This window comes from Lithobates pipiens, unplaced genomic scaffold (assembly GCF_037356315.1).
Source record: "Lithobates pipiens isolate NorthernLeopardFrog02 unplaced genomic scaffold, aLitPip1_a1.2 Scaffold_27, whole genome shotgun sequence".
Taxonomy (NCBI): domain Eukaryota; kingdom Metazoa; phylum Chordata; class Amphibia; order Anura; family Ranidae; genus Lithobates; species Lithobates pipiens.
Genome location: NW_027507788.1, coordinates 32,580,813 through 32,590,480, shown reverse-complemented (window position 1 = coordinate 32,590,480; position 9,668 = coordinate 32,580,813). Strand labels below are relative to the sequence as shown.

General features: G+C 44.4%; 1 protein-coding gene across 1 annotated transcript; it reads right to left on the bottom strand.

Annotated features, from left to right (window-relative positions):
- Positions 1–5,088: 5,088 nt before the first annotated feature.
- LOC143933741 (putative G-protein coupled receptor 33) lies at positions 5,089–7,853 on the bottom strand. Its single transcript, XM_077456737.1, has one exon. It carries the CDS (start codon positions 7,851–7,853, stop codon positions 6,813–6,815), a length of 1,041 nt encoding a protein of 346 aa, XP_077312863.1. The 3' UTR covers positions 5,089–6,812.
- Positions 7,854–9,668: the final 1,815 nt, after the last annotated feature.

The following is a 9,668-nucleotide window of genomic DNA, read 5'->3' as shown; positions in this document are numbered from 1 at the left end:
CAATATACTTTACGTCATTATAGAAAGGCGTTTATACGTTTATACTATTTCTCACTCTGTGTTTTATTACCACATGTATTTTCAATATTTGCTAGTGCCATATATTTACGAGTATATCTGGTAATATTTCTGCACTTGTCACTTTCAGTGTTTATTCACACATTATTTTTTGATTCCCTATTTGAATACTTACCCCGAAGGTTGATTCCTGGCGGGCGTCTGTGTTCAATAAGCACTGCATCTTATATTTCCCCTATTGTTAGGCCGCGTACACACGCGTGGACTGTTGGCCCAACTTTGTCCGTCCAACAGTTTGAGCGAACAGTCCGCTCAAACTTAGCATGGACGGACATGGCCACACACGACGGACGAACAGTTTGCTGAAACCGTGCGCGATGACGTGAACGGCACGTACGACGGGACGAAAAATACGACGTCCTATACACTGCAATGCAACCTTCCGACGTGGAAATCCTTTCTGAGCATGCGCGAGACTTAGTTGGCCGAACAAGCCTACACACGAGCGAACAGTCCGCTGAAACCTTGTTTCAGCGGACAGTTTTTCGGAATTTCCGTAAGACCTTGTTCGGCCAACTGTCCGCTGAAACTGTCCGCTGAAGCCCCACACACGAGCGGACTGTCCGCCCAAACACTGTTCAGCGGACAAGGTTGGGCGAACAGTCCGCGCGTGTGTACGCGGCCTTAGACTTGCCAGACTTCACAAGTCTGTCTCACAATTGCATGACACCAGATCAACTTTCTTGATCAAGTCTGCTGCAAGTTCTGGTTCAGTTTTATGTTGTGCATTAGTCATCCCACCACAGGGGTCACTGTGGCTGAATTGTCATGCTGTAGACTTGCAGAGCTCTTGCTGTAGACTCACCACTGCAACTTTGCTCTTCCTAAAGACTTGACACACAAATTTGCTATAAATAGGAAAAGTGTCAACTAGAACTTGGGCTTAAATTCCCGTGCAAGTGTACAACTTGCCAGTGAAAAAGTGCAGCAAGTTAACAGACTTACAATTCAACACTTTAACCGCTTGAGATCCGCACTATAGCCGAATGACGGCTACAGCGCGGACCTGTTTTGCCAGGACTACGTCTATGAGACTCGCCTGATCACAGATCGGAGCAAGGGGTCGATCCTGACCCCTTACCACATGATCAGCTGTCAGCCAATGACAGCTGATCATGTGATCACAACAGAGCCGGTGATCGGCTATTTTTCCTCCTCGCGCTGAGAGTGCGAGGAGAAAAAAAAAAAGCCGATCACCGGCGGCCGTGAGAGGGACTACAGTCCCGATCACGGCGAGCTGGGGCCAAGTCATCAGTGCCCACCTGCCCCCTGCCAGTGCCACCTAATTATAGTAAAAGTGCCACCCATCAGTACCACCCCTTAGTGCCCATAGTGCCACCCATTAGTGCCCATAGTGCCACCCACCAGTGCCCATAGTGCCACCTATCAGTGCCCACAGTGCCACCTATCAGTGCCCACAATCTGCCTCAACAACAGTGCTGCACCTCATATGCCTCATATCCGTGCCATCTACCAGTGCCCATCAGTGCCGTCCATCAGTGCCCAGCAGTGCCACCTATCAGAGCCACCTATCAGTGCCACCTATCAGTGCCCATCAGTCCCATCTATCAGTGGTACCTATCCGTGCCCATCCATGCCACCCATCCGTGCCACCCATCCGTGCCCATCTGTGCCGCCTTATCTGTGCCCATCAGTGCTGCCTTATCTGTGCCTATCAGTACCGCCTTATCTGTGCCTATCAGTGCCACCTTAACCATGCCTATCAGTGCCCACCAGTGCAGCCTATCAGTGCCCACCAGTGCAGCCTATCAGTGCCCACCAGGGCCGCCTCATCAGCGAATTTCAATGAAGGAGAAAAATGACCTGTTTGCAAAATTTTATAACAAACTATTAACCACTTGACCACTGGGCACTTAAACACCCTTAATAACCAGACCAATTTTAAGCTTTCAGTGCTCTCACATTTTGAATGACAATTACTCAGTCATGCAACACTGTACCTATATGAAATTTTTGTCCTTTTTTCACACAAATAGAGCTTTCTTTTGGTGGTATTTAATCACCGCTGGGTTTTTTATTTTTTGTGCTATAAAAGAAAAAATACAGACATTTCTGTAAAAAAAATGAATTTTTCTTTGTTTCTGTTATAAAATTTAGCAGATTAGTAATTTTTTCTTCATAAATTTTGGCAAAAATTTATACTACTACATATCTTTGGTAAAAATAAGTACAAATTGGTGGATATTATTTGGTCTTTGTGAAAGTTATAGACTCCACAAGCTATGGTGCCAATATCTGAAAATTGATCACACCTGAACGACTGACGGCCTATTTCAATTCTTGAGACCCTAACATGCCAGAAAAGTACAAATACCCCCCAAATGACCCCTTTTTGGAAAGAAGACATTCCAAGGTATTTAGTAAGAGGCATGATGAGTTTTTGAAGTTGTAATTTTTTCCCACAATTCTTTGCAAAATCAAGATTTTTTTTACTTTTTTTTTTTTTTCACAAAATAGTCATATTATCAGTTTATTTCTCACACACAGCATATGCATACCAAAAATTACACCACAAAGCACTTTCTTCTATTACTCCCGAGTACGGCGATACCACATGTGTGAGACTTTTACACAGCGTGGCCACATACAGAGGACCAACATGCAGGGAGCGCCATCAGACGTTCTGGAGCACCCAAGACAATTATGACATTTCACTCCTACATGTAAAAATCATCATTTATTTGCTAGAAAATTACATATAACCCCAAAACATTATATATGTTTTTTTAGCAAACACCCTGGAGAATACAATGGTGGTCATTGAAACTTTTTATCTCGCACGGTATTTGCGCAGCAATTTTTCGAAAGCTTTTTTTTTGGAAAAAAAACAATTTTGTGCTTAAAAAAAAAACACAGAGAAGTCAGCCCAATGTTTGCATAATGTGAAAGATGAAGTTACGCTGAGTAAATAGATACCTAACATGTCACTCTTCAAAATTGCACACGCTCGTGGAATGGCGCCAAACGTCGCTACTTAAAAATCCCCATAGGCGACGCTTTAAGTTTTTTTTACTGGTTATAAGTTTTGAGTTACAGAGGAGGTCTAGGGCTAGAATTATTGCTCTCGCTCTAACGTTCGCAGCGATACCTCACATGTGTGGTTTGAACACCGTTTTCATATGTGGGAGGGACTTACGTATGCGTTCACTTCTGCATGCGAGCCCATGGGGACAGGGGCGCTTTAAAAAAAAAAAATGTATTGTTCATTTTACTTTATTTATTTTAGTTTGACATTTTTTTCCCCAAAAATACATTTTTTGATCACTTTTATTCCTATTACAAGGAATGTAAACATCCCTTGTAATAGGAATATGGCATGACAGGTCCTCTTTACAGTGAGATATGGGGTCAATAAGACCCCGCATCTCTCCTCTAAGCTGGGAAGCCTGAAATAAAAAAATAAAAATAAAAGATTCTGGCTTTGATCGTATTGGCGAGTCGGTAGAAGCAACGGAGGGCGGCGGGAGGGGGGAGTGTCTATGGCTGGGTATTGCAGGGTATCACCGACTATGGCTGGGTATTGCAGGGTATCTCCGAGTATGGCTGGGTATCTCCGAGTATGGCAGGGTATCTCCGGGTATGGCAATTTATGGCAGGGTATTGCAGAGTATTGGCTGGAATTGTACTGCAGAGTATTGGCGGGTACTGCAGAGTATTGGAGGGTAGTGTAGAGTATTGGAGGGTATTGCCGAGTATTAGCTGGTATTGCAGAGTATTAGCGGGTACAGAGTATTTGCGGGTATTGCAGAGTATTTGCGGGTGTTGCAGAGTATTGGCTGGTGTTGCAGAGTATTTGTGGGTATTGCAGAGTATTTGTGGGTATTGCAGAGTATTTGCAGGTATTGCAGAGTATTTGCAGAGTATTTGCGGGTATTGCAGAGTATTGGTGGGTGTTGCAGAGTATTTGCAGGTGTTGCAGAGTATTTGTGGGTATTGCAGAGTATTGGCGGGTATTGCAGAGTATTGGTGGCTATTGCAAAGTATTGGTGGGTATTGCAGAGTATTTGCGGGTATTGCAGAGTATTGGGGGGTATTGCAGAGTATTTGCTGGTACTGCAGAGTATTGGGGGGTATTGCAGAGTATTGGCAGGGAATTGAGGGGTTAAATTTCGGTGAACAGCGATGTGGGCACTGCAGATGCAGCCCACAGTGCTGCTGACACCGATCTCTTCTCCCTCCACTGTACTGATCGGTTTGTTTACAAGTGATCACTCCGTCATTTTCTCTTGAGTGCGTAGCCCAGGGGGGCGCACGAGAGCGGAATTCTGGGAGGACGTCATATGACGGCCTCCCCGAGTTAAACAACCGCCCTGTAGCCGTCATTTGGCTATGGGCCGGTTGTTAAGTGGTTAAACATGATTTTTTATTTTATTTTTATTTTGCATCTTTTTTTGTTTGTTTAGCAAAAAATAAAACTCCCAGCTGTAATTAAATACCACCAAAAGAAAGCTCTGTTTGTAGGAAAAAAATGATACAAATTTCATTTGGGTACAGTGATGTATGACCGCGCAATTGTCATTCAAAGTGCATCAGCGCTGAAAGCTGAAAATTGGTCTGGGCAAGAAGGGGGTTTAAGTGCCCAGTAAGCAAGTGGTTAAACAGCGGTGCTCTCTCTCCCCCTCTCTGTTTCCAGCTAAAAAATACTTTTGTTGGGAGAAAGACCTTTCAAATTTGAACTCTAGTCAGCAGTTCAGAAATTCTTACCTTTTTTGCACTGTTGAAAGATGACCAGCCCCATGCAGCCTCCTGCTCAGCAGTCATACAGCAACCCCCTTCACCAATGTCATCACGTACAATGGAGGACCAGCAGTCCTTCATTGTATGTATGAGCAACGAAGGCCTGGGAGCAAAGGAGAGTGGAGGAGATTGCCTGCTGACAGGAAAGTGAGGAATAAAGAAAGTATTACTTTATGTTGTACCCCTCAGCAAACATTAGAGGCTTACTATCTAGGGAGGAGCTACCAAGGTGGCGATTTTAAAAAAGCTAGCTGAAGTTGAAATTTAAAAGACCAGTCCACCCAAAAATATCAATTTTCAATGGGTGGTGGAGGGTAAAACTACGTGACACTTGACTATATTTCTCAGTGACTCTACTGGTGACACCTCTATGCTGAGTCTCTGGGTCTGCATATCTGCTACATTCATGAGGGTCTCTCAAATTCTGTACTAGATTCTCTATTTTTTTCATATATTATGGAGAATATAATAAAAGGTTCTGCAAAGTGCAAAGGTGGGCAGAAATACCCCAAACTCCCAGGTGGACAGGAGCAGCTTTACGCATTATGGCAGATTTTTTCTCAACTGATTAGGTGTCCAAGACACACAAGAATCCAGAAGCTGGAGATGCAAGACTCCAACAATACATACAATATGGTCCTTTAAGAATATCCTAGAACGGTGATCTCCAAACGGTGGCCCGGAGGCCAGATGCGGCCCAATGGCATCAAAGATGGGCACTATTCCTCCCGATGACGCCAACAAATGTGGTCCAGTGACAATAATGATGGGGAATAATTCCTCCCAATGACACCAAGTTGCTCTTTTCTGTTCTTTCCTGTCGTCTAGACTCCTGTTTGGAAGGTTTTGGTCTCATAAGGAACCAATTCAATTAGGGTCACCAGAGACGTTCTAAAAATGTCTTTGAAGCTTTCCACAATGAACAGGTAAAGTATCAGGATAAGGCAGCAGTTAGTGCATGTGATGTATTTTTTTAATATTATGTAGGATGCACCAGGAGGATCTGGAGTAAAAGTAAAGGTGGCCAAGAACACCCAAACTCTCAAGTGGATGGAAAAGTAGTAGTAGAACTAAAGGCAAAACTTTTCTTTTGGATAGAGCAAGGGAGGGTTATAACCCCGGTCAGAATTTTTTTTTTTCACCATCTGTGTCCCATTGAGGAGATTTCCCTTTGCTTCCTGTCCCAAAGCCAAACAGTAAGCGAGAGTAAATTCCTGCAAATTATAGGAATCTCTTTGGGACCACTATGTCACCAGAAGTTTTCCCCGCTATTATTTATCTGGGGACAACCCAAAATTTGGAATTTTCTTTTACTTTCACTTTTATGGAAAATGGTAAACATGACAAATAGAGAGGATAAATCTCCCAAACAGGGACACAAGTAAAAACCTGACAGGTGTTCTAATCCCTCTCCACTGTATCCAAACAAAAGTTATACTTTAAGTAATCAGGACTAAAGCCCCGTACACACGAGAGGATTTATGTCTGACAGACTTCCGAAGGAGTCTTGCCGGAGTTCTGCCGGAGTTCCGACTGACTTTTCGACTGAGCGGACTTGGCCACACACAATCACACCAAACTCCGACGGATTCGAACGTGATGACGTACGACTGGACTCGAATAAGGAAGTTCATAGCCAGTAGCCAATAGCTGCCCTAGCGTCGGTTTTAGTCCGTCGGAATAGCATACACACAAGCGAATTTTTCGAAGGGACCGGGTCCGGCGGAGTTCCGTCTGAAAAATTTGACGCATGTTCCATTTTCTAAAGTCCGTCAGACTTTTGCGAATCAAAAGTCCGTTGCAGCCCACACACGATCGAATAGTCTGACGGAATCATTCCGTCGGACTTTGGATGTTGAAAAGTCTGCTCGTGTGTACGCGGCATAAGACTATCCTAGATCATTTATGATAGGATATAAAAATGCAATGTCTCGGGGCACACTAAAGTCATCTAAAAGGAGTTGACAGATTTGGGTTCAAGAGCCTTCTTCTTTTACATCCTTTGCGGCTACAACGCTTGCTCTTTCCAGTTCTTTCCGATCTTCGAGACTCCTGTTTGCTGTGGAGTAGGTTTCATTGAGAACTAATTCAATTAGGGCCACCAGAGACTTTTTGAAAATGTTTTTGAAGCTTTCCACAATGAACAGATAAAGTATCGGGGTAAAGCAGTAATTGATGCATGTGAATAAAATTGTCAAAATTTGTAAGACCTCAAGTATTGTCTCCGGGAACTTGCCGGGCTCCACAGTCATTCCATACCACACGTGGTAAGGGGTCCAGGAGATAAAGAAGGACAGGATAGCAGTACACATTATCTTGTATGGTCTGGTAGACCTAGCCAGGTTTTCTCTCTTCATCTTGATAAAAATACTGAGATAACAAATTGTGATTATACCTAGAGGAATTAATAATCCCACGAGCAATCGGAAACCAAACAAGGACCATTTGATCTGCCGTTCATCCAACTTGCCAGAAAGGGCGTAGTCATTGTAGCAATTAGTGATATTATTCATATTTCTTATATTACGAAATGCTAGGTAAGGAGAACTGAATAAAAGAGCGAAAGTCCACAATGCTGCACAGAAAAGAGAAGCTTTGCGGGTGTTCATGTGTTTTCTGTACCAATGAGGGTGAAACACCAAGCAGTGCCGGTCAAGGCTAATTGTTGTGAGGATGAATACCGCCCCGTACATGCATACCGATATCAAATAGTTAACAAGCTTGCACATGATCAAGCCAAAGATCCAGTGAGGTCTCATCATCAAATACACAGCAAGGAAGGGTGTGATGAGCGTGAAAAAGAGGTTAATCAAAATTAGGTGAAGGAACCAGGTTGTGTTCACCGTTCTTCTCATCCTGAACCAAAGAACCCAAAGATACAAGGAATTCACAATCAATCCAAATACAAATGTTAAGAGCAGAAGCACAGATGACATCATCTTGGGAGTCGTGAAAGGTTCATAGATTGCTTCGGTGTCCATGTTGAGCGGCCATCCACGTGTTGTATTATTGTCCATTGTCTTTTGGAAAAAATAAAATGCATAATAGACAATTAATATCTATCAGGAACTGGAGTTCATAAAATTCTTATTCATAAACATTCTAGCCTCGGCTTTGATGGTAGGAACTTTTAAAAATGGTTGAATAAATAATCAATTTGCAAAATTATGTTCTTTTTCTTGTGTTTTTTTTTTTTTGGTATATTCTATTCTTTTATAATTTATTTTTTTAAGCACTAAGAAAAGAGGTTGTCAATTTCCCACTGTATCAGTATAATGAATTTAAGGTATGACATCAAGTATTTGTGATTTAAACCCACAGTATCCAAAATGTGGCCCGTTGGCCAGGTGTGGCTCTTTGCTTGCCTTTATCCGGCCCTTGGGGCACTATTCTTCCCACTTACCACTGATGCAAATGATGGGGTGCCATCCCTCTCAATGACACCAACAATGGGGCACTATTCCTCCAACCGATATCAACAACGGGGCACTATTCTTACAACTGATACCAACGATGGGGCACTATTCCTCCCCTGACACCAATGATGGAGCACTATTCCTACAACTGACACCAACGATGGGGCACTATTCCTCCCCTGACACCAATGATGGGACACTATTTCTCCAACTGACACCAACAATGGGGCACTATTCCTTCCCCTGACACCAACGATGGGGTGCCATTCCTCCAACTGACTCCAACAATGGGGCACTATTCCTCCAACTGATACCAAGAATGGGGCACTATTCCTTCAATTCATACCAACAATGGGGCACTATTCCTTCAACTGATACCAAGAATGGGGCACTATTCCTTCAATTTATACCAACAATGGGACACTATTCCTCCCATTAAAACAAGTGATGGGGTAGGGCTTATTCCCATTGATGGCAGTGAATTTTCTACTCCTACCAGCCACAGTCTGGCCCCCTTAAAGCCTGAATAACAGTAAACTGGCCCTTTGTTTAGAAATTTTGGAGACCCCTGGTTTAAACTATGGGGTTGATTTGCTAAAGGCAAATAGACTGTGCACTTTGCAAACTGCACAGTGTATTTGCCTTTAACCACTTGAGACCCGCGCTATAGCCAAATGACGGCTACAGCGCGGATCTCCTTTTCCGGCACTACGTCTATTGACGTAGTCCCGTGCACGAGCGGCCTGCGCACCCCCTGAAGGGCGCGTGCGGCGCGCTCTGTGATCGGCGAGTCTATGAGACTCGCCTGATCACCGATCCGAGCAAGGGGTCGATCCCGACCCCTTATCACGTGATCAGCTGTCAGCCAATGACAGCTGATCATGTGATATAACGGAGCCGGTAATCGGCTATTATTCCTCCTTGCGCTGACAGCGCGAGGAGAAAAAAAAAGAGCCAATCACCGACGGCTGTGATCGGGACATTAGTCCCGATCACGGCCAGCCCTGCCAGTGCCCACCTGCCCCCTCATCAATAAACATAATTAAAAAATAAGTGCCCCCCGTCAGTGCCACCCAGCAGTGCCCATAGTGCCACCCAGCAGTGCCCACAGTGCCACCCAGCAGTGCCCACTGTGCCACCCAGCAGTGCCACCCAGCAGTGCCCACAGTGCCACCCAGCAGTGCCCACAATCTGCCTCAACAAAGGTGCTGCACTCCAGTGCCACATATCCGTGCCCATCAGTGTCATCTACCAGTGCCCATCAGTGCCCAGCAGTGCCACCTATCAGAGCCACCTATCAGTGCCACCTATCAGTGCCCATCAGTCCCATCTATCAGTGGTACCTATCAGTGCCCCTTAGTGCCACCCATCCATGCCACCCATCTGTGCCACCCATCCGTGCCATCTTATCTGTGC

Bases quoted from the DNA above. Each gene is read 5' to 3' on its own strand.
- LOC143933741 (XM_077456737.1), bottom strand. From the start codon at position 7,853: ATGGACAATAATACAACACGTGGATGGCCGCTCAACATGGACACCGAA.